The sequence below is a fragment of the Myodes glareolus genome, chromosome 4 (genome assembly GCF_982192425.1).
Source record: "Myodes glareolus chromosome 4, mMyoGla1.1, whole genome shotgun sequence".
Classification (NCBI taxonomy): domain Eukaryota; kingdom Metazoa; phylum Chordata; class Mammalia; order Rodentia; family Cricetidae; genus Myodes; species Myodes glareolus.
This window is the reverse complement of record NC_142029.1, coordinates 62998889-63023431: the sequence shown is the minus strand read 5'-3', so window position 1 is coordinate 63023431 and position 24543 is coordinate 62998889. Positions and strand designations below refer to the sequence as shown.

General features: G+C 39.0%; 1 protein-coding gene across 4 annotated transcripts in view; it reads left to right on the top strand.

Annotated features, from left to right (window-relative positions):
- Positions 1-24543, top strand: part of Dnajc13 (DnaJ heat shock protein family (Hsp40) member C13) — a 121642-nt gene that overhangs the window by 16978 nt on the left and 80121 nt on the right. For all 4 annotated transcript variants that reach the window (XR_015001866.2, XM_048416817.3, XM_085689652.2 and 1 more), the window contains 7 exons: positions 16001-16076; positions 16804-16953; positions 17798-17839; positions 20515-20715; positions 22497-22703; positions 22798-22893; positions 23463-23554. Coding sequence is in view for 3 of the 4 variants with exons in the window: in XM_048416817.3 (XP_048272774.3) it covers positions 16001-16076; positions 16804-16953; positions 17798-17839; positions 20515-20715; positions 22497-22703; positions 22798-22893; positions 23463-23554 (864 nt within the window). In the remaining variant the exon portion in view is untranslated. The remainder of the gene's footprint in view (positions 1-16000; positions 16077-16803; positions 16954-17797; positions 17840-20514; positions 20716-22496; positions 22704-22797; positions 22894-23462; positions 23555-24543) is intronic.

Here is a 24543-nt window from a genome sequence, read left to right as displayed (position 1 = left end):
GGAAATTACTGATTGTGGTGATCAAATGAACACATACTTCCCTTTCTCTTCATATGCTCCCTTAAAGATAACCCTCCAGATTGTACCCAGGGAAATTCGTGTGACCCATTGTTATACCTTTGTGCTGTTTCCGCCATGCCTCAGGTCCAGCTGCCTTCTGCCTCTGAGTATAGGTTTGTCAGATGCAAGTGTATAGACAGACCCCTGGGCTGACACAGCAGCTTCTCTTCTGTGCTTGTTGTTTTTCCCACTGGGGCAGTCCATCCATAACTTAATCACGTGTTTCTTCAGAGAGCAACAAAGGGAGATTACAGGGAATAAAAGCATTTTTCTTCCATGAAAACAAGATTTCCTCTTTGGCTTAAGCAAGCCACTTCAGGCCGAAAGGAAGGTGCAGATGTTTGACTAAAGCGGAAGTGCAGATTCGTTGTGGAAAACTTCAAAGTAATACGTTGTTTTTTCTCGTTAGATGGAATTTACAAATACAGACTGCCTATGGTTCACTCCAGTGTTAGTTAGTAGAGCAGGTACTGTAATTTGAGTGGGCTTTTAGTATATAAACAAGATTTTAAGCACAGTACGGTAGGAAAATCTGCGATTGATCTGTGAAGTTCAGATACTTACCACAGCACTGACAGTTGTGATGATTGGAGGCAAGGGAGAGAGGGAGAGGTTAGGAACATGAAGCTGCTACACTTTTATGCTTATGTTCTAGAATAAGAGTTGGATAAGAGAAGAGGTGCCAGTTTGTGACCAGAGGGCTCCTACGGGATTTTTTTCCCCTTGTATCCTAGCTTTGATGCTACCAGCCTCAGCCCTAGATGAGTCCATCCTGAATTCTCCTCATGTTCTGTCTGTGTAGCTTTCTGAAGCCATTACCAGGCAATATGAAATTTGGAAGTACGAACTGGACCACATCTTTTTGGCAACCTTACATTTTACAGTGTACAAAAATTTTGCTCCTTCTCACCTGAGAAAGACTATGTCTATTGATTGTGAATCAGAACCCAAGGCCTTTAAAAATGCTCCATTTCATGGGGTGCCTTTATAAGAGAGGAAGGTATCTTGCTGAGTTATTAGGATGGGGTTGAAGTTTGTCTTACCTGTTGTTTCTCTTCTCTGGTCTTATAGCTTCTAATGAGAATGAGCCCTCTTAGGTAAAGTAGATTTTTATGAGAAACTGAGTATTCTGATGGTATAACCAGATGACAGACTTGCCCACTCCTTTTATTCTGTGGTTTTTTTTTTTAAGTATGAGTGTACTGAAGCAGGTATGATCAGTAAAGGAATATTTAAAACTTAGAATTATAATCAGTTTATTTCCATGGAATTTTAAAATCTTCCCCTCAATAGTTAATATTTATTCCTCTAGCAGAAAAACAGCAATAGAACTTGCTAGCAGGGATTGGTTGTTTGCTTATGTGGCAAGCACATAGGTTCAAAGCCCTCACATGCATTATTTCTTATGATTCTTAATATGCTAAATATATATGTTACCCATATCTTAATTATCAGAGGGTCCATAGTTGATGAGTAGCCCAGGACATATTTCAATGCAGACAGTGTGACCACAGAGTCGGTGAGCATAACAGTTATGCCCTGGTGCCTCCTGTAGCAGCAGTGCCTGGTAAGAAGTGGAAGAAATCCTGAATGTGTAATAAAGTTTAATGCTGTGTGTTGCTGATATGAGCACGCTACACCAAGGACCCTAACCTCAGATCCTTGGAAACCGAGTGTGAGTGTTGATGGCATATAGAAACTGTCTATCATACCTTTCTACCCCTTGAAGAATTCTCCCCTACAAAGACAGCTTCTTCTAAGAATAGAAAAACCTGTCTTGATGATGGAAGTTAGAAAATAATCCCACACTAGTTGAGAATTACGTATAATAAAAGGTTGTTTACTTAGGGGAAACTCACAGATCAGTGTCCTAGATCACAGTCCTCTGCATGAACAGGGAACAGGAACAGAGTCTAGCAGCTGGAAGCAAGAGCAAGCACAGGCTTTACAGCTGCATTTACAGTATAAGAGACCACTCCCAAGTGGGCTGGTATCTTAAACGCTATTGGCTGAAGGAACGAAAGGAGCTGCCACAGCACCTCCCCCTCTTGCTTAAATAAGAGAGTTCCAAACCCAATACAAAACTATATACACTAGGATCAGATATCAAATATAAGGTTAGAATTACAACCAGCATAAACAATATTAAGCAAGGAACGTATGCTAAATGTTTTAATAAGCATTCTATCCTAAGAAGTCTAAATCTTGTATTGGAAATGGCCTGGCTAGATCATAAGAGGACAGTAACTACTACTGTCTAATCTTCATCCCCATTGAAGGCCTGAGAAGGAAGATAATATTACTTGAGTAGGCAGGAAGTGCAATCAAGCAGCTTCCAAAACGTGCAGTAGATGACAGAGACAGCTGGCTGCCTTAGCAAACACCCAAAGTCTTATTTACAATGTTGAAGCAACCCACTTTAGCTAAGGCCTAGAGTTACTGACAGACCATTTTCAGAGGCAAGAAGTTTTTAAAAACCATCTTACCCTGTCTTGGCAAGATTTGACAGTCTTTTTTCTTTTTCTTTTCTTTATCTTTTTTTTTTTTTTTTTTTTTTTTGGAGACAGGGTTTGTCTGTAGTTATTGGTGCCTGTCCTGGAACTAGCTCTTGTAGACCATGCTGGGCTAGAACTCACATAGATCTGCTTGCCTCTGCTTCCCAAGTGCTGGGATTAAAGGCGTGAGCCACCACTGCCTGTCGACAGTCTTTTTTTCTTATATCCTGCTTGTCTAGTCTGGACATTGTGCACTTTGTCAGTGATCGAGGCATGGGCAGTTTCTTGCCCAAAGGCCAGTTGTGCCAAGAAGAAGACAAACCCCAAGTGGAGTGTCTTTTGGTGCTCAACGCTGTCTCCGGAATAGATCACTGCTGCCAGAAGCAATCGTGTCTCATGTCAACAGAATCCTAAGTTATTTAAATACCATGTTCTATAGATCTTTGAAGTAGTTGAAGGTTACCTATCTATGCAGAATACAACCTCTGTATATCTAAAGAACCTAATTAGTCTGACTAAAAGCATAATAAATATGAATGCCTATTAACCTATAATACTTAATACCTGTATAACTTAAAGATTAAGACTTTATATCAGAATATTAAACAATCTTTAAACAGCTGTGCAGTAAAGGAGAACAATGACCTCAAAATGTAAACAGTGTATAAATATCTTGATCAGAGGTAGAAATATCTAATGCAATATGATAAATATATCCTAAAATTATATCAATATAAAAAATGTCTTAAACAGAGGTAGAAACATGCATGCATACAATATGACAAAATAACTTTGCATAGGTATACAAATATTGTAAACAGAAATAACAAATATACTTGTATCTGGGCTAGAACTCACATAGATCTGCTTGCCTCTGCTTCCCAAGTGCTGGGATTAAAGGCGTGAGCCACCACTGCCTGTCGACAGTCTTTTTTCTTATATCCTGCTTGTCTAGTCTGGACATTGTGCACTTTGTCAGTGATCGAAAAATTTGAACTTGTATCAATGTACAAAAATCTATACCAATGTAAATTGTCCATAAATAATAGCTCACAAGTATTCACTCTGTTACTTACTATTGTTATTATTAGTAAGTTCACACTGATCTACCTATTTTCTCATTCAGCTTTCCTTTTTTTTTTTTATCTCTGGGCCTACATAATTTCCACCCCACCCCCCAACCAACCCTATGTGAGTAATAATCAACCCCTAAATAGTATCTCTAACCGTGAGGACAAATTTTGTTGGGAGAGGGGATGTCACTTTCTAGAATTGCTTCCTGCTGTCATGGGTGCAGTGTTTTTTCTATGGGATTCTGTAAAAGTAAAATGATGGTTATGTTTCAAGATTGCTGTTTTGTGTAATTGCAAATGGTCTCTGAGTAGTTGATAGGGTTTTTGTTTGTTTGTCTGTTTGGTTTTTGAAGTTCTTACTTGGAGTTCTGGCCAGAATGTTGTAAGAAGGTGCACTATTTCCGCAACTGGCACCCAAAAACCAGTCTCATAGTAGTGCTATCAACATCATAACGTCATATCAATCAGGTGGATTCATTGTTATGGGGCCCCATCTTCTTCCAGGAAGTGTCAAAGATTACTGCAGGAAAATCTACTGTTCATAATTGAAAGCTTAAACATATAAGCTCATATAGACATATACTCATATTACTCATATAGACGTATATTCAACAAAAGATACAATTTAGACAAAGTGGGCATGGAGAAAAGTAAAATATTTCCTTAAAATTTATCTTCTTTCTGTCCCATACCAGATGACTGCTGACATGAGCATAAATTCTGAATTTTTCTTGGATTTAGAGGATAGCCATTGTTCAACTCCAAAGCTAGTTCTTATTTTTTAAGTAGAGATGTGTACATGTCCAAATAATCAAATTTTACCATGCAGATGATATAGAATGATAAGTCAGATTTCTCTTTGCTTGCTGATTCTTTCTGGATAGCTATGTTTTCATCTTTAGGCATCTTGATGTCCAAGGTCTCTTCACTCTTTTAAGGTGAGGATTTTCCTGCAAAGACAAGAATAGAACTCTGCCCCAACCCTAATGAGGTTTTCTTACCACCTGTATGGTTGCAACCTCTTTGTATGAGCTGTCATTTCTCTTTCTCAAGAGGTTTCTCTTTTTTAAACCGAATCTTTATTATTTTGATATGGTATCCATAGTTTTTCTTCTCCTGTGGAAACAAGAGAAAAAACCCCTTCCCCAACATAACACATCTCCTGGCTTCCATTGTGAGGTCAACACATCCTTGAAATATACCAGCTGATTTAATTCAGAAGTTTTTTTTTATTATCCAATATCTCTCTGCTGCCATTGTTCCTTTCTCATTGGCATTAAGAAAATTCAAGGTTAATAAAGCATTACACAATCTATTTCTGGGAGTATTTTCCATCCCTTTCTGTTTGTTTAGCATATCCTTTATAGTTCGATTTGATCTTTCTGTAACTGCCTGACCGATAGGATTGTTTGGTATGCCTGTAATATGCTTTTATATTATAATAAGCAAAAAATCATTTCATTTTCTTAGATACATATGCTGGACATTGCCTGTCTTTATTTGTGCAGGTATACCCATGATGGTCTTAACTTCTAATAAATGCGTGATTACTGAATCAGTCTTTTCTGAGCTCAAGGCAGTTGCCCATTGAAAACCTGAATAAGTGTCAAAGGTGTGGTGTACATATTTTAATTTTTTCAAATTCTGTGAAGTGGAACACATCCATCTGCCAGATCTCATTCTTTTGAGTACCCTTTGGGTTACTCCCTGCAGGTAATGGTGTTTGGTTATAGAAAGAGCAAGTAGGACATCTCTTTATAATCTCCTTAGCTTGTTGTCATGTAATAGAAAACTCTTTCTTTAAACCTTTGCTGTTGACATGATATTTTTTTAATGAAAATTTGAGGTCAATCAATAATCAATCAATTTTGGCATTACCTTGTGCTAGAGGACCTGGCAGACCCATATGGAATTGAATGTGTTATGTATATGGGACAAAGGTTATGTATATTAACCTGTATGAATAATGAAGTCAATTCTGTATCTGGTATAAATTTATTGGTTTCAATATGCAGAACAACTTTCTGCATAATTGTGAATCAGCAACTATATTGAGAGGTTCTTTAAAATTCCATAGTACCATGAGAATAACATATAATTCTGCCTTTTGAACAGAATTATAAGGGCTTTGTTCCACCTTCCTTACATCTTCTGATTTGTAACCTGCCTTTTCTGATTTATTTGCATCAGTGTAAAATGTATGGGCTCCAGTTATTGGTGCATGACGTACAATTTGGGGAAGAATCCAAGTAGTTCTTTTTATAAGGTTAATTCTGTCACTTTTGGGATAATTGCTACTAATTCCTCCTAAAAGATTAGTGCAAGCTCTTTTCAAGGTTCATTGTCTTCCCATAATTTTTTAATTCCGTCAGCAGTAAAAGGAACTATCGTCTCTTCTGGTCTATACCTGCTAGTTGACGAAGTCTCAATTTTCTTTTTATAATTAATTCAGAGACTTTTTCCACACAAGTTTTATTTTTTTACTTGGTTTATGTGATAAAAAGATCCTTTCTAAGATAATATCTTCCCTCTGCATTAAAATTTCTGTAGGGAAAATTCTGGAAGGCAATGTGACTAGAATACAATTAAGATTTGGATTCACTCTATCTACACATGCCTCCTGTAATTTCTCTTTAACGACCACCATTTTTTTTTCTTTTTCAGCTATTAATTCTCTGGAACTATTTAAGTCTTTGTCGCCATCTAAGATTTTGTTTAAATGAACAACTTATTAGGTCAGGTGTTATCCCAACAGCCAATCATAGACTGGAAAACTGTCCTAACAATCTTTGAAAGTCATTAAGAGTCCGCAATCGGTCTCTCTTAATTTGTGCCTTTTGTGTTCTAATTTTCTGTAAACCTGTTTTGTAACCTAGGTAATTGACAGAATCTCCTCTTTGTATTTTTTCAGGAGTAATTTACAATTCCCATTTAGGCAAAACTTTTTTTTTTTTACTTCTTCAAACATTCTTTCTAAATTATCTGTTTTTGAGTCATATAACAAAATGGCATCCATGTAATGGTAAATTAAACTTAGGAAATTGCTTCCAATGGCTGTCTTACAAAATATTGCCACAGGGTGGGCCTATTGAGCATTTCCTGTGGAAGGACAGTTCACTGGTATCTCCTAGTAGGCTGAGAATTATTGTAAGTAGGCACTGTGAAAGCAGATTTTTCTCTATCCTTTTCTTGTAAAGGAATAGTGAAGAAACAATCCTTTAAATCAATAACTATAAGAGGCCATTCTTTCGGTAATGGAGAAGGCATAGGGATTCTAGACTGTAGAGGGCCTATAGGTTGGATAACCTTGTTGACAGCTCTTAGATCTGTTACCATTCTCCATTTTCCAGATTTCTTTTTTATAACAAAAACAGGAGAATTCCAAGGGTTGATTGATTCTTCAATATGGTGAGCATCTAATTGCTCCTGTACCAGCTGTTCTAAAGCCTTCAGTTTGTCTTCTATTAAAGGCAATTGTTTAACCCATATGGGGTTCTCAGTTAACCATTTTAAAGGTAAGATTGTTAGTACCTCTGAAGGTTTGCTAGTTGCTTTGTGTTCTTTGTTTATAATAACCTTATAATATCCTTCCCAGAAATATGAGTTTTGGGGACTGCAAGAATGTTAACCTGGGTATTCCATTGCTACAGTAGGTTACGGTCCCATAAATTCACTGCAATATTAGCTACATATGGCCTCAGCCTTTCTTTCTGTCCTTCTGGCCCTCTGCATTTAACCCACCTTGTGCTTTGTTTTACCTGAGATAGGGTTCCAATTCCTAGGAATTGAATATCTGCCTCTTAAAGAGGCCAATCTGGATGCCAAGATTCTGGAGTAATGATAGTCACATCTGTACCTGTGTCCCTCAGTTCCAATGTCAATTATATGCACTCTTAGCTTTGGTCTTTATAATTTATAGAAGTCTGCCAAAATATATGTTTCCTATTCCCTATTGGAGTTTTTGACTCATCCTCCAGGTCTATTCCATCATCCAGAACAGTATGTTTTTTTACAGTAGGCCCTGGATTGTTTAATTTTCCTGGTGAGACATGTTCTCCACATGACTGAGAATGACTGGACTTTGACATCAGGGCCGGCAAGAGGCACCCCAAGGAGTTTCCTGGTGGTATCTGGTTGCCTTGTCTGTCTCTTGTCAACCTACATTCATTGTCTAATGTCGGCCTTTGCCACACCTCCTACATATACCAGAAGACTGAGTCATCCTAATATTGTCATTCCTAGAGGAGATTTTATTCCTAGGAATTCTGGTGCGGGAGAATTGTCTGTATTCTGTCAATCATATTTTAATAAAACGCTGATTGGCCAGGCAGGCAGTATAGGCGGGAAAGCCAGACAGGAAGTAGGAGTGGAGTAAAGAGACTGGGAGTATTCTGGGACACAGGAAGCCCTCAGCATTCCTGTACAGACCACCGAAGAGGCAACATGTAAGCTGTCACACCGAGAAAGGTACTGAGCCCATGTGGCTAACATAGATGAGAATAATGGGTTAATATAAGTTATAAGAGTTAACAAGAAGCCTGACCTAATGGACCAATCAGTTTATAACCTTATGGAGTCCTGTGTGTAATTTCTCTTTGGGATTTGCCGGCTGTTGGGGTACTGGGAGGGACAGAAACCCCAACAAGCCAGCCTTCATACTACATATGGCGCCCAGACGTGGATAACTGAATCCACATAAAGCTTGAGAAAGCTTGGGAAAAAATAGAGTAAAGCATGTTTTCTTGGTAGCAGCAATTTCTCGGGTCTGCTCTGCTTGCTAGAGGCAAGCAAATGCTCTCATCTAAGAGAGGCTTCCTGACTCAGCTTTAGCTGCAAAACCTTGCAGCTCTTTTAAGAGGTCCTGCCGCGAAGCACTTAAACGGTGTTGATGAAAAGCTGAATGCATGCTTTTCGGTTTTAAGCTGTAGCAGGAAAAAAGCTGTGCTGTTTTAAAATGCTGGCTTTCTGGGCTGTCCTGCCAGGACAAACTCTGACTCTTGCAGGCAGGCAGTCCGACTGAGTGTGGTCTGTGAGCAGAATGATGCAGCTTGCTTGCTAGCAAGGACCTTGAAACACGACAAGTTGTGGCAGTGAACACAGCTGTTGCTGGTATCTCAGCTATGAGTCTGGAAAGCTAAGGAATGAGCTGGATCTAGCTGTCAAAGCCACGGCTTCCCATATTGCTTTGTAAATTAAAGGCTCATGTGGTCAGAAAAAGAGAGATAAACAGTAAAGAGAGATTCAAAGATGAAGAAAACCTCTAAATGGTTTACAGTGTGTATATGCAGGCTAAAAGTTAAAGTTCTTAAAGTTAAAAGGAAAGAAAGAGAGTAGTTGGGTGTGGTGGTACACACCTTTAATCCCAATGCCTGGGAGGCAGAGGCATATTGACCTCTGTGACTTCAAGGGGTAGAGGTAGATTGACCTCTGTGACCTCAAGGTGTGGTAGTACACGCCTTTAATCCCAATGCCTGGGAGGCAGAGACAGATCTCTGTGAGTTCAAGGTGTGGTAGCATACACCTTTAATCCCAGCACTGGGGAGGCAGAGACAGGAGGATCTCTGAGTTCAAAGACAGCCTGGTCTACAGTGTTATTCCACGACAAAGATATACAAAGATCCTGTCTCAAAAAGTAAAAGTAAAAATAAAAGAAATAGAGGTTAAAATAAAGCCACATAAAGATGGAAAATGCACAGAGAATCTTCATACTGTATGCTATTATGCTCTCTTTAAATTGTTTGATTGCTGAGGAAGGAGCAACAACTGCTAAAAGACTTTTGTTTATAAATGCTGCTGAACTAACCCAAGATAGGAATTTTGAAAATACCTTGGCTTCAAAATTGAAGTCAAAAGGTATGATACTTTGGAGAAGAGATTTTGCTTTTGTTTCCACAGAAAATGAGAGGCTCTGGATTTATTCAGAGTTAAGAAAAATCATCTTTGACCAAGGGAGGCCACCTGAAAAATCTCCGACAGGAATAGATGGCCCAGATGTCTGAGTTCTACATCCAGAACAGATTCAAGACTACTGCCTGAGATGATCGAGACTCACAGGATACTCCAGTCAGGACTTGATCATAACTCTAAGTTTTCTTTAGGTCCCCATAAGATCATCAGCGCCCCCAACCAGCAGGAAGTAGCCTGAAATACTACGCCCACATTCCCAACAAATGGACTATGGGTATTTTCCTTTGTTTAAAAAAAAAAAAGAGGGAAATGGTGCGGGAGAATTGTCTGTATTCTGTCAATCATATTTTAATAAAACGCTGATTGGCCAGGCAGGCAGTATAGGCGGGAAAGCCAGACAGGAAGTAGGAGTGGAGTAAAGAGACTGGGAGTATTCTGGGACACAGGAAGCCCTCAGCATTCCTGTACAGACCACCGAAGAGGCAACATGTAAGCTGTCACACCGAGAAAGGTACTGAGCCCATGTGGCTAACATAGATGAGAATAATGGGTTAATATAAGTTATAAGAGTTAACAAGAAGCCTGACCTAATGGACCAATCAGTTTATAACCTTATGGAGTCCTGTGTGTAATTTCTCTTTGGGATTTGCCGGCTGTTGGGGTACCGGGCGGGACGGAAACCCCAACAAGCCGGCCCTCATGTTACAGAATTCCTTGTTTACAGTCGCTTCTTAGATGTCCTATTCTTCCACAATTAAAACGCTTGGCATTTTGGTCTCTCCTCATACCTTGGAAATTGCTTCTTCTACCCAATCTTCAGTACTGTAGTCAAATGTTTCAACATTCATTGTATGCAAGATCCATTCATCTATGGGTGCTGAGCTAACTTTTAAAGGCTCAAGGATCTTCTTACATTCTTAGTTGGCATTTTCAAAAGCCAAGGATTCAATTAGTACAAATCTAGCTTCAGGGTCTGTCACTCTTAATTGTACAGCCTTAGTTAATCTTTGTAAGAAGTCAGTAAAGGATTCTCTCTGGCCCTCTTTAACCCTAATATATGGCTCTGTCCTCTTTTCTGGTTCCTGAATCCTGTCCCAAGCATTTAAAGCTGCTGTGCTGTATAGGGACAAGGTGCATCTGTCATAGCGAGCCTGTTCCTGAGGATCAGAGTAAAGACCCTCGCCAAGAATTTGATCTTGGGAAGTCTCAGATCTTTTTGCTTTCCCCTGTTGCCCTAAAATTTTTGCCTCCTCTCTCCAGTAATACCTTCAAAGCAGCTGAGGTCCATTTTCTAGGACCACTGAGATTAATTGAATCCAATCGTGTGTGCTAGTCTTAGTGTTTGATGTCCATGTTTTCACTATTTCCCTGACAAATGGTGAATGTAGCCCATAAGAAACTGTTGCTTGTTTTTATTTCTTTTAGATGGCTCATAAGTATTGGTTCCCATGCATACTCTTTGACTACCTTAGGGTACTGTGTGTCAGGTGGTCTTTCTGAGAAAATTACTGGCTATGCGGTTGAAACTCTGTGTAAGTCATCCCGGGGTCTGGCGTGTACTGATGAGGCTAAATCCTGTCCTTGTACCTTCTGTCCCTGCTCATCAATTTCAGTAAATCCTTCAATCTTTTCAAATCTTTTTACTACTGCCTTTTTAAAAGTTTGAATCTCCTGTCCTAATGGCCTCACTGTCTGTCCTAATGTCCTCACTGAGGATTCCAAGGTATGAAACTTGTCCAGTAAAGGTAATGTCTCATTAGATTCAATAGCATAAATTCTTTCAAATAATTTTGTCAACTTGATGCTATCCTTCTCCATAGTATTGAACCTTTTTAAATGAGATAATATTGAAAACAAAGCTAATTCCTAGAATCAAATAAATGGATGTAGAAGGAAAATCATGTAAGCTGTGCAGAATACCTTCCATATTATAAGCAAAATAATTATTGGACCCCTGGATGTTGTCAGTCATTTTTTGTAGTTTTTCAGATCTTACCTGTCATAAGGCTGTTACAATGAATTGAAGTAGGTATAATAATCATTATCGGCCAGCAGGTGTCACAGTTGCAGCCTCGTGGCTGAGAGATGCTAGCAGGAACGAACAGCACATGTTGCTTACTTAGGTACTGAAAAATATACTTTAACAAATTAAGAAAAGTTATTAAGGTGATCAAATGATTCCAAGAGTTGGGGTCCAGGAAAAAGAGAAAACCCAAAGTTTTCCATCAGTGTGACTTGCAGACTGTGTGCACTGCGGGGATCACAGGCAGCAATGTGTGGGCTGGCATGTAATGCACAGAGAGGCAGCGTGTGGGTTGAGAGCTGGGGAGCACTCAGCAGCAGCCTGCTGCGCCTGAGGCGTGGGCGGGAGAGTCAGTGCCCAGTGTGCCACGCAGCTGGTGGACCGATCCCAAAAAGTGTGGACTGGTTCCCACGTTTGGGTGCCAGATGATAACAGAAGTTACAAAATAATCCCACACTAGTTCAGAATTATGTATAATAAAAGATTATTTATTTAGGGGAAACTCACAGATCACTGTCTTAGATCACAGTCCTCTGCATGAACGGGGAACAGAACAGAGTTTAGAGAGTGAGGGCAGGCTTTACAGCTGCATTTATAGTAGAAGAGAACACTCCCAAGTGGGCTGGTATCTTAAAGGCTATTGGCTGAAGGAGCAGAAGGAGCTCCCACAACACTGTCTTCTTGATCCAGCTGTGTACCATAAATCCTCCCTCCTTGTTTATCTATATAATAAGCCTGCCTCCTTGTCCAGTTGCATCCAGCAACCCCATCTCTCTGTTCAACTTTGTGTATTAAACTCAAGTCCAAATGGACCAAAGATCTTAACATAAAGCCAGACACACTGAACCTTATAGAAGAGAAAGTGGGAAATACACTTGAACACATTAGCACTGGAAACCACTTCCTTAATATAACCCCAGCAGCACAGACACTGAGAGAAATAATAAATGGGACCTCCTGAAACTGTAAAGCAAAGGATACCATCAACAAGACAAAACGACAGCCTATAGAATGGGAAAAGATCTTCACTAACCCCACATCAGACAGAGGTCTGATCTCCAAAATATACAAAGAATTCAAGAAATTGGTCACCAAAAGAACATATAATCCAATGGGGGAAAAAATGGAGTACACACCTAAATTGAGAACTCTCAACAGAGGAATCTAAAATGGCTGAAAGATACTTAAGGAAATGTTCAACATCCTTAGTCATCAGAGAAATGCAAATCAAAACAATTCTGAGATTTCATTGTACACCTGTAAGAATGGCCAAGATCAAAAACACTGATGACAACTTATGCTGGAGAGGTTATGGGGAAAAGGGAACACTTCTGCATTGCTGGTGGGAATGCAAGCTGCTATAACACCTTTGGATGTCAGTGTGGTGATTTCTCAGAAAATTAGGAAGCAACCTTCCTAAAGACCCTGTAATACCACTTTTGGGTATATATCCAAAGGATGCTCGATTATGCCACAAGATCATGTGCTCACCTATGTTAATAGCAGCTTTGTTTGTCATAGCCAGAACCTGGAAACAACCTAAATGCCCCTTGACCAAAGAATGGATAAGGAAAATCTGATACATTGGAGTACTACACAGCAGAAAAAAAAATAATGACATCTTGAATTTTTCAAGCAAATGGATGGAGCTAGAAAACATTGAGTGAGTTAACCCAGACACAGAAAGACAGTTATCACAGTTATCACATAGGTGTTTTTTAAACATAAAGCAAAGAAAACCAGCCTACAAACCACAATCCCAGAGAACTTAGATAGCAATGAGGACACTAAGAGAAACTTACATAGATCTGATCTACATGGGAAGTAGAAAGTAGAAAAAGACAAGATCTTCTGAGTAAATTGGGAGCATGGGGACCTTGGGAGAGGGTTGAAGAGGGGAGGGGAGAGGCAGGGAGGGGAACAGAGAAAAATTTAGAACTCAATAAAAAATTAATAAAATAATATAAAAAACTAATAAAAATATAAATTTTAGAAGAAAAAAATTCACATCCTATCAATTTTTTTTGCCCATGTGGAAATAACTTTGGCATTATTATTATACAATATGCTGATTAGATAAAAATGGTAATAAACAAATATTTCTTATCTCTGATGGGTTTTTTTGTTGTTTGTTTGGTTTTAATACTTTTCAGGTTCAGTTTGTGTATTCATATGTTCTTGGATATGTGGCCTTCCATTGAAGTGTGGTTGATTAACAGGGGCTATACTCTTAAACTGGCTTCCTTTCCCAGCAGCTGTTAATTGGCAGTAGTTTCTTTGGTCAGGGTGGCACTGTGTGTCCCTCTTTCCATGGTAGGATTTGGTATGGTTTGACCTTACACAGGTTTTATATATGTCACAATTGTGCGTTCACATGTGAAGCTGACTTGTTGTGTCTGAAAGAACCACTTCCCTGTAGTTGTTTACCACCTTTGATTCTTACATTCTTTCCATTCCCTATTCTACAATGATCCTGAGCCTTGGGAGAAGGGGGTTTGATAGATTTATGTGCCACTTAGGACTGAAAATTCCACACTCAGCGCCATAACCAGTTGTGGGTCCTGTGTTAATCACCATCTTCCAATAGAAGCTTCTCTGAAACAGGTTGAGAATCACTGATATATGGGTATAAGAGTGAGTCATTAGAGTCAGTTTCATACTGTTCCTGTCTAGTAGGATTATAATGGTAGGTTCTCCTCAGGGGCTGTAACTGGTATAGTCACAGGGCCTTGGCCCAACAGTGGTGCCAGGTATGGGTTCCGTATTGTGGAGTGGTCTTAAACCCAGGCAGAAAGCAATTAGTTACTCCCATACAGTTGTGCCACTCTTGTACCAGTGGGCATTTCTTGCCAGGCTTGTCATCACTGTAGCTCCCACAGTTCATAGCTGGGTAAGACTAATGATTGCTTTTCTCTTCTGATAGTGCGTATGCACCTCCAAACACTGCAGAAGCTAGCCAACATGAATGAAGCTTCCAAGTCGGGACCAGCTTAATAGTCCCATGTTCTGTGACTCAAGTATATGGTGTCTTCAGCAGTGGGTTATCACTGTCAGGTTCTGAAGCACAGCCAAGAGCACTGGCATAGACCCCCAAATATTACAGGCTATTTCGGTGTAGTTGACTACCCCGTCTTTAATAGAAGCTTGATGTGTTCTCCTGAGTCTAGTAGTAGCTTTGGATCAATATACTGTACATGTTTTTAGTATATTGTTTAACAGAAAAACTTAGAGGTCTGGAAAGTATTTGATTTACTTTAGTGTCCATTTTTATAATTAAAATACTACTGAATACAAGTATTTCAATAATTGTTTTTAGTCATGAATAGTTTTTTTCTAACTGAAATTTGTTTCTCTAAATCTTCCTTGATTTTAAGAAGCTACTTGATTATTATTTATGCTTGCTTTAAAAGCAGACCAGTGTCTTGGTTTTCCTTGTTCAGTCACTGGGTTTAGTATCATTTAAAGAGTTTAGATGCTGCCTTTACTCTCGTCTACAGCTTTTAAATCATGGGTGTTGCCAGTTTCTTTCCTCTGGAGACTGCTGAGTCTGGTGTTTTAGGTATTGTCTTTCTTCACAGCTTTCTAAAGTTTTGTGCAATGATTATTCTTAATTTTGAAATTTATCTGCATAAACTATTATAGATAATATTTTTTCTTAATTTTGTATCTGTGGTAGTGAATTTTTTTGTTCCCATTTTTTCCTTACATTTTGTTTATTATTCTATTCTAGCTAATATTCTGTTTATTTTAATGTTTATATCTAAAGAGCTGTCTTTATTTTTAAATGTTTTTCTAGTTAAGTTTCTACTTTATCATCAGTATAAGCTCCTCTTCATGAGAATTACTGATAATTCAAGTGCCTTTTCTTGTTTTTTTATGTTACTTTGAGTAAAGACAATAAAGTGAGAAGTGAAATGTTGCTTGCCTGTGGTGCAGGCCTCCCGAGTGTTTAAAGTTGCAGCAGACACAAAACAGGTGGTTGCTTAAGTAGGGATTGCCGTTCCCTTATGTGCTTTATTAGGCAGTTTCAGGCCCATAGCTTTCTCTCCTTCCCACTGTGGCTTTGATGAAAGGATACTTTGAAAGAATTAGCCATGTGCAACATCTTGTTAAAAGAAAAATGTCCTATTTAGAACTCTTTCAGCATCCTTGGCTCATGCCTTTTACTGACTTAAATCTGTGCTAACATCATCACATTTGTGAAGAGGTCATATTTTCTATGCAGGAACATTAATAGTTTCCAATAAAATAAGTGGTGCTTGGGTTTTAAATCTGATAATATTTTAGGATATTAAATATGAAAACATAAAAATAAACTGTATTTAATCGCCACTGATCAGCCAACACATTTCTATTTATGTTCATTTTGTGTTAGTATCATATGTATTCAACTAAAAAATTTTGTTGCTTAAAACTAAATGTAAGCTTGTCTTTCTTTGTAGGTATAAGCGAGTCTTTTCAGTTGGAACCCATGCAGTTACTACATATAATCCCAATACCTTAGAAGTAACAAATCAGGTAATTAATGTTAGAAGCTGTTTAAAGGTTTATATGAACTTTTAAAAGCCAGTATTGCAGCCTGTTTTACCTGTTGAAGTCAGCACTTCAGGAGAAAAATGTCAGTCTGTAGATAGGTGTTTGCATGTGCTTTGTGCTTAGGACTAGAAGTAAAGTGTGTGTGTGTACACTGTTTAGGCTCTCAAAGGAATGGCTAGTTTATGTTACTACTGTTTCTAGTCTCTAGCAATCTCATTTATAAAATTAGTCCGTTTTTAAAGTTGTTACTATTATTCAAGCTTATTAGTTATGTCACAAATTTAGTTGTTCACAGACTTACTGGAGAATTAAAATGGCTTGTTTGTAAAGGCAAGACTAATTGAAAATGGATAAGTAAACATGCTTAAAGATAATCTGGCTTCTTTTAATTCTAAATTAGGTATGTTTTATATGTTCTTAATGAATACAATCATGAAATAGTATTCCCTATTTCTTTTCACTTACTTAAATTGTTTTATATTAATAGCATTAAAATCATAATTTTTTTGTTGTTGTCTCTGATAGTTAAAAACCTTTAAGAGAAGTTGAGTTGTGGAATTGCTATAAACACCGCTCCTCACTCTTCAACCTCCAGTATTTGTGAAATGTTGTTCCTTTAAGCAGTGGATATGGAATGAAAGAAATGAAAACAAACTTTACATCTGATTATTTCAGAGCAAAAGTTAAGGGCTTCCTTTCTTTTTGCCAGTGGCCTTATGGAGACATTTGCAGCATCAGCCCTGTTGGAAAAGGACAAGGAACAGAGTTCAACCTCACATTTCGTAAAGGAAGTGGGAAAAAGTCAGAAACATTGAAGTTTTCTACAGAGCACAGAACAGAGCTACTTACGGAAGCTTTGGTGAGACCACCCATATGTTTAAAGTTGCAGGTCTCTCTGCTTCTACAAGTGAAGTGGTTACATTGAGTCCTGAATTCTGACCCAGGGCCACTCTGCACTCTGACCCTGTGCCTGCTCTGCACTCTGACCCTGTGCCTGCTCTGCACTCTGACCCTGTGCCCGCTCTGCACTCTGACCCAGGGCCCGCTCTGCACTCTGACCCTGTGCCCGCTCTGCTGTCTGACCCTGTGCCCGCTCTGCACTCTGACCCTGTGCCCGCTCTGCTGTCTGACCCTGTACCCGCTCTGCTCTTTATTAACCTTTAACTTGACAGTGAAACTTTGTCTTTCCCATTAAAACAAATAAACAAAAGAAAACAAAATTTGGAAGTTCTTTATATTCAATAGTGTGCTAGTCTTTTGAAATGTACATATATTTCAAAACATTATATGTTTAATCTCTTTTGTTCATCAGTAAAACCCCACAATATTTTTTTGGTTTTTTTTTTAAACAATCTTTTATTTTACATACCAATCTCAGTTCCCTCTTCCTCCTCTCCTCTTGCTCCACCCACCTTCCTCCCACTCCTCCCCCTATCCACTGCTCAGACAGTATAAGGCTTCCCATGGGGAGTCAACAAAGTTTGTCACATCACTTGAAGCAGGACTAAGGCCCTCCCCCTGTATCTAGGCTGAGCAAGGTATCCTTCCATAGGAAATGAAGTCCCACAATTTTTATTAACTATCCTTAAACTATAAATTTCATAACATAGTTTAGCATCATAATTACCAAATTGTGACTTTTACCTGTTTGGGGTATAAAAGGCTGGCTCATGAGCTTTCCTTACCTGTGTTTTCTCTTTCAGAGATTTAGAACTGACTTTGCAGAGGGAAAAATCACAGGAAGGGTAAGATTTGACATTTATCAATGTGTGTTCTTACATGACTAAATGTTGTCCTCATTGTAGAAATCATTCCACGACCTGTGTGTTCCTATTACAGTAAAGTCCAAGGGAAATAAAACTTTAATGCCTCTTAACATGAGAAATAAATGAATTGTAATTTAACAGGAAGGTCAAATATCAGGAAACAGGTTTCAGACTTATTTTTGTCAGATAAGAAAAAAAAATCATCCACTCAAAAACCAAGGCATTAAAAATGGTGTAGGAACTAGAGAGCTGGCTCAGCAGTTGAGAGTGTCTGTTGTTCTTACTGAGGACCTAGGTTTGGTTCCTAGCACCCATATAGCAGCTCACAACCATTAGAAACTCCAATTCCAAGTTCCAAGGGATCCCATAACCAGATTCTGACCTCTGCCAGTACTAGGTGCACACATGGTGCACAGGCTCACATGCAAACAAGACATTTGTACACAGAAAATAAATCTCTAAGCAGTGCAGCCATTTCAGTGCTTCTTACAGTGCTCCAGACAGTGACACTAGTCCTCACCACACTGCAGCAGGCAGTGCTGTTAGAACTGGTAGCAGTTTGGTTTATTGAAGATTTAAGGTCTGGGAGGTTTGGTTCTATCTTTCTGAATGTTCCCGTATTGGCTCATGCCAGCATGGTGCTGGCATGGTGCTAGCAGCTTTAGGGAAAATCATTTGCTTAGTACAGCCCTGACTTTACCAGCTGAACCTCTTTAGTGCGTCACTGCAAAGCTTAAATGAGAGATTCGGGGAGAAGTGATGAGGAGTTTTGGTTTTTCTCATGAAATATTAAATTTCTTAACCATGAATGGGTTTTATGTTTATTTGCACTTTTTATTTTCCTGGTACTAGAGATTAAACCTAAGGCCTTCTCCACACTGAACTCTGTCTGCAGTCCTCAGATTTTAAAATTTGAGATAGGGTCTAATTAAGTTGCTCCCAGGTGGCCTTGAACTTCCTCAGTAGCCCAGGCAGACAATCTCTGGTCTCAGCCTTCCAGGTAATGAGGATTGCAGATTGTCTGACTGTTTCTACTTTTCCAATGGAGAAAATAAAGCCTTCCATTCTAGCACTGATGGAACCACTATTCCTGCTGAAGTTAGAAGTAGATTCTCATGTGCTACAGAACTGACCCTCTCCTTTTAAACTTCAGTTCTTCCTGTGGGCATTTTTCTGTTGGTTTAAACTTCCAGAGCCTCGTGTATTTCAGTGCTAGCCCTTGGCTGGTTGCCCAGGAGCCATTTTAAACACTTTCATGTCAGCTGATGAGCCACTGATTATTGTCACTGAGGAGCTTCTGTCGGATTTGTGTGAATCACAGCTTGGTGTGCTTATCTTAATTATCTCAGTTCTGCACCCGAAACCTCCCCTTTTAGTTCCAGTCACTTGCTACCTGTCAAACACAGAGCTAGGACAGTATTAGTAGAGGAAGTGACACCTGTACCTCCCCAGAATAAGGTGGGGGCTGCATTTCAAATGCTGGGCTTATATAAGTAGTGATTACATAAGATGAACTTGGTCATGAGTCCTGCTGTCACCTTTGCTGTACACTAAATTATGGACTTCTAAAGTCCTTTAGGCTTGGCCTCAACAATAGATCTTAGAGATAATGATATATTTCCATTAGCAACTGCTGTCAGTTGAGAGAAATGGAGAATATCCTGTAGAGTGAGTTTGGGTGTGTTAGCAAGCCTAGTAGGAAAGCACCACCGAACAGTAAAAGGCTATTCTCATGCTGACATCTGATGCCCTACTACTCTGATTTGCAAGGGATCTCCGCATCCCCAGGGCACTTTCTTACTGCTGTGGTCAGAACTCAGAGGTAACCTTTTAGTGGTGTGTTTAAGAAATCCTAGAAGTCATACAACTGGTAAAATTTTGACTTCAGAAATTTTTTTTTTGGATATAGATAAATTGTATGTTAATATAACTGGGCTAACACACTATTTAAATGTAGTACTGTGACTTGCCCAGAAATTCAACCTAATCAAAAGTCAAAATCTTTTTTCCTTAACTCACTCAGAATACATTCACCTTCTGTTTAGAGTCTCCTTTGATGGCGTGACTGTATGTTGTATGTGATTTTAGGTCTGCTTTTGGGGTGTGGCTGTGTGTTGTATGTGATTTTGGGGTCTGCTTTTGAGGTGTGGCTGTGTGTTGTGTGTGATATTAGGGTTTGCTTTTGGGGCAGACTTTATGCCGTATGTGGTTTGAAGGTTTTTTGTTGTTGTTGTTTTGTTTTGGGTTTTTTGCTGCTTTGTTTGATTTTTGAAACAGGATCTAGTTGTGTTGCGTCTGCTGCCCTGGAACTCCTGGGCACAAGCAATCTCCTGCCTCATCCTTTGAGTGGCTGGAACTCTAGGTACATCCATTTGCCAGCTGCATTTCCTCTTGTTTCCTCTTTCCACTTTAGAGCTGTATAAGGTAGTTTAAGAATCGTTCACAGCATAGTGTAAACCTTAGTCTTGGCTAATAAAGAAAGAATATAATGTCTTCAGTTTGTATGAACATTCTAATGAAATAAACACTCCTATCCTCTTCCCCTTCTTCCTAGCTAAAATTAACAGCCTCACAGTTGAGTTGGGAGAGTAGCTATTAAAGCTTAGAGTTTGGCTTACATTTGACCCTGAAGGTAATGCTGTGCTTCTCTCTAGAGATATAACTGCTATAAGCACCACTGGAGTGATACAAGGAAGCCTGTGATTCTGGAAGTAACTCCTGGAGGCTTTGACCAGATAAATCCTGTAACCAACAGAGTACTTTGTTCCTATGACTATAGGAATATTGAAGGCTTCGTAGATCTTTCTGATTATCAAGGAGGATTTTGTATACTTTATGGAGGATTTAGTAGATTGGTAAGTAGTATTTTTGAAAAGACATTTTCAAAGGGAGTTTTGAAGTCTCGGACATTGACTCAGTTGATGAAGGACTTGAGGACCTGAGATGGATCCACAGAGAACATTTTAATAATAATAACTGGGAATGGCAGTGTATCTGTCCTAGCATTGGAGAGACAGACAGACTGGATCTTGGGAGTTAATTAGTCTATACTACTTGGTAAATTCCAGGAGGGGGTGGAGAGAGGTGAGGAACAACACCTGAGGCTGTCTTCTGGCCTCCACACACACATGACTATACACTAGGCTGAAGGGTGATATCAGGAGTCTGGCAGACTGTAGTGTCAGAGATACATAAGATTGAATCTGTTTTCTGTCTCTAAAATGAGGAGAATAACATGCAGACATTGTGTTTGTGTGTGTGTGTGCGCACACTCATACACATTGCTTATTAGCATTTCATAAATGGTGCTGCAGTTTTTATCAGCATCATGTCATACCCGAAAGTATCTAAGCGTTCTTTGAAAACTGTAATTCAGGAATTCCTTAGTTACAGGGAATTCTGTCCTCTGTTGAGCCATTTGTAAGAAGAAGCATGAGTGTGTCTGGGACCTGCAGCATGGTTTTCTCTTGTCATTTTGAGTTACTAAGAGACATCAGAGAGACTGGGAGACATCAGACACTGCTTGCAGTACTGAAATCCTATTAGTAATGGAAGCTTTTCTGTTTGGATAGAACCATCTTTGCAGAATCTTGCCTAATAAAACTTAAACCTTTGGCCTCATATGTAAGCACTAGTGTCTAAATTGGAGAGCTCTAACTGCACGTTTCCTTGATAGTCCTAGTTCCTGTAGCTGCCTTAGTGGCCAGGGAACACTGTCTCAAAATTTAGTGTTCTTTGAATAAAATGCCATCCCCAGGGTAGCAGAGCAAAGGCAGTACCAGATCACTGAGATACATAAGAAGGTAGATGGTAGCAAAAGGAAAGCAAGCAGAGTAATGGGCATGCAAATAACATGATTTATATAACATGCCATGTGCTGTTAGCCCTTTTCTGTCTCAGGCTTTCTGTTGGATAGATAGAATCCTGGTTTCACTAATCTAGGAACAGGGTAGATATTTTGTTATATCTGAGTATAGAAACAAAACATAAAAGTCCAAAGGAAAAAGACTGTTTCCCCTCATTTTAAAGTAACAAAGTCTCCTGCCCACAGACATTTGCTATGTTTGACTTCTTGACAGGAAATGTGCCTAATACAGTCATGTAACAACCTAACTGTCACAGTTACTCAGCTAGGCCATATTGTGGAGCAATAAGGTGAAACTGTTGGGACATTCCTTTTATTGCCTTGACAGTTGGTTTGTAGCAACAGTGTCCAATAATGATAAACATTAAAATATTTAACATAATTTTACAAGAAAATTACCATCTAAAACAGTTCAACTTAGAGCTGCCTTGATTGAAACGGGGACTCCTACTCCACAGTCCCCACCAGCTTCCATAGGCTTGGGCTCTTCCTTGGAAAGTAGCATGCTGTTTGGTACCAGTGGTGATAACCAGACTCTGAGAAGCTATGGTGTAATTTCTATTGGCTGAGTTCATTTAAGGCTTCCTATTGCGACTATGTGTTTTAATTTGTGTTTGTTTTTAACTACAATACACTGCTTACTTACCCCCAATAAGTTCTGTTGCTTTTTGTCTTAGAATTGTTACATTAATCTCTTTCATGTGTGTTGAGTAAATATGGTCCCGTTTTGGTTTTTTGAATCCTGACTTAGAAATTTCAATATCTGTACAGCATTTATTTGCATCAGAGCAAAGAGAAGAGATTATTAAAAGTGCAATAGAACATGCTGGCAACTACATAGGGATCTCACTGCGGATCAGGAAAGAACCTTTAGAATTTGAGCAATATTTGAATCTTCGCTTTGGAAAATACAGCACTGATGAGTCTATTACATCTTTGGCAGAGTTTGTGGTCCAAAAAATATCTCCTAGACATTCGGTAAGATCTGTGTGTTGAACATAAAAATGTGTTCTGGAGTTTTGACAGCTTTCTTTAATAACTTTTAAATATATTTCCATTTTACTGTTCAAAGGAACCTGTGAAGAGAGTTTTAGCAGTCACAGAAACATGTTTAGTAGAACGAGATCCAGCAACCTATAATATTGCAACCTTGAAGCCCTTGGGAGAAGTGAGTAAGCTTTTTTCACTTAGATGGGCCAGCTTCCTACTGATAAAGTTGACTAAACTTCTGTTTTAATATACTTATTCATTCCTAAGAAATGAGAAACAGGCTGATGTGATGACTCACTTAGGAGATTGAGAGCATTTGGAAGGCTGAAGCGGGATGTGTGTGTGTGTGTGTGTGTGTGTGTGTGTAGTTCAAGGCCAGCTTCAGCTACATCGCAAGTTCATGACTAGCCTGGTCAACATGAACCCCTGTCTCAGAAATCAACAACAACAGAAGAGAAATGGAAACAAGCATAATCTATTTAATTATTAACCTTTATATTTATTAGTTTTAGGGCAATGGAGATCATAAACATTACCTTCCAAATCTACAAAGAATGGAACTTTTATTTCCATAGTTGTATATAAAATGTGAATAAAATTTTTAAATAGTTCTTCAATTCTGACATTAAAGCAGGCTGCATTTTTTTAATTGACTTTATAAGATACCTAGTTTTTACAATGAAATACTATAGAGCTAAATGTTTAGGGATTTTGGTAAACTTTTTGTTTGTATTTTTTTTCCCTTAGGTGTTTGCATTGGTTTGTGACTCGGAAAACCCACAACTTTTTACCATTGAATTTATAAAAGGGCAGGTTCGGAAATACTCGTCAACAGAAAGGTAGGGTTTGTGTGTGCATGTGTATCTACTTTACTGTTCATCATTTCGAGATCATAGTATGTGCAGAGCAAAGGAATTGGTCAGTGAGGGATAAAAAACAAAGGTTATAATTTAGAACTTAGAAATTATCTAACTTGGGAGATGATATTGCTGCATGTTTTATTTTTTCATTTCAAGAAATCTTTATTAAAATTAGAGCCAGTTACTAATAAAAAACTGTTTTGAAGTTATTCATGCAAGTAAAATTAAAATGTTTTTTAAAAAAGAAAGTAAAATATCTTTTTTCATTTTACATACCAATCCCAGTTCCCATTCACTCCCCTCCTTCCATTCTCTTCACTTTCCCCCTCCACCCTACCCCCCATCCACTCCTCAGAGAGGGTAAGGCACACTGCTTTGGGGAAGGTCCAAGGCCCTCCCTACTATATCTAGGCTGAGCAAGGTATTCATCCAAAGAGAATAGGTTCTTTAAAAGTCAGTACAAACAGTAGAGATAAATTCTAGTACCACTGTCAGTGGCCCCACAGTCTGCCCAGCCATGCAACTGTCACCTACATTCAGAGAATTCAGTGGTTTCTTCCCTGTCCAGCTGGAGCTAGTGATCTCCCATTAGCTCAGGTAAACTGTTTCAGTGGGTGTCCCCATCATGGTCTTGACTTCTTTGCTCATATTCTCATTCTTCACACTCTTCAACTGTACTTGGGAGCTCAGCCCAGTGCTCCTCTACAGGTCTCTGCCTTTGTTTCCATCAGTTGCTGAATGAAGGTTCTGTGGTGACATTTAAGATATTCATCAGTCTGACTACAGGGCAAGGCCAGTTCAGGCATCCTCTCTACTATTGCTTAGGGTCCTGGGGGTTATCCTTGTGGATTCCTGGGAATTTCTCTAGTGCCAGGTTTCTTGCTTGCCCTACAATGTCTCCCTCAATCAAAATAACTCTTTCCTTGCTCTCACCTCTGTCCTTTCTTCATCTCGACTATTCCATTCCC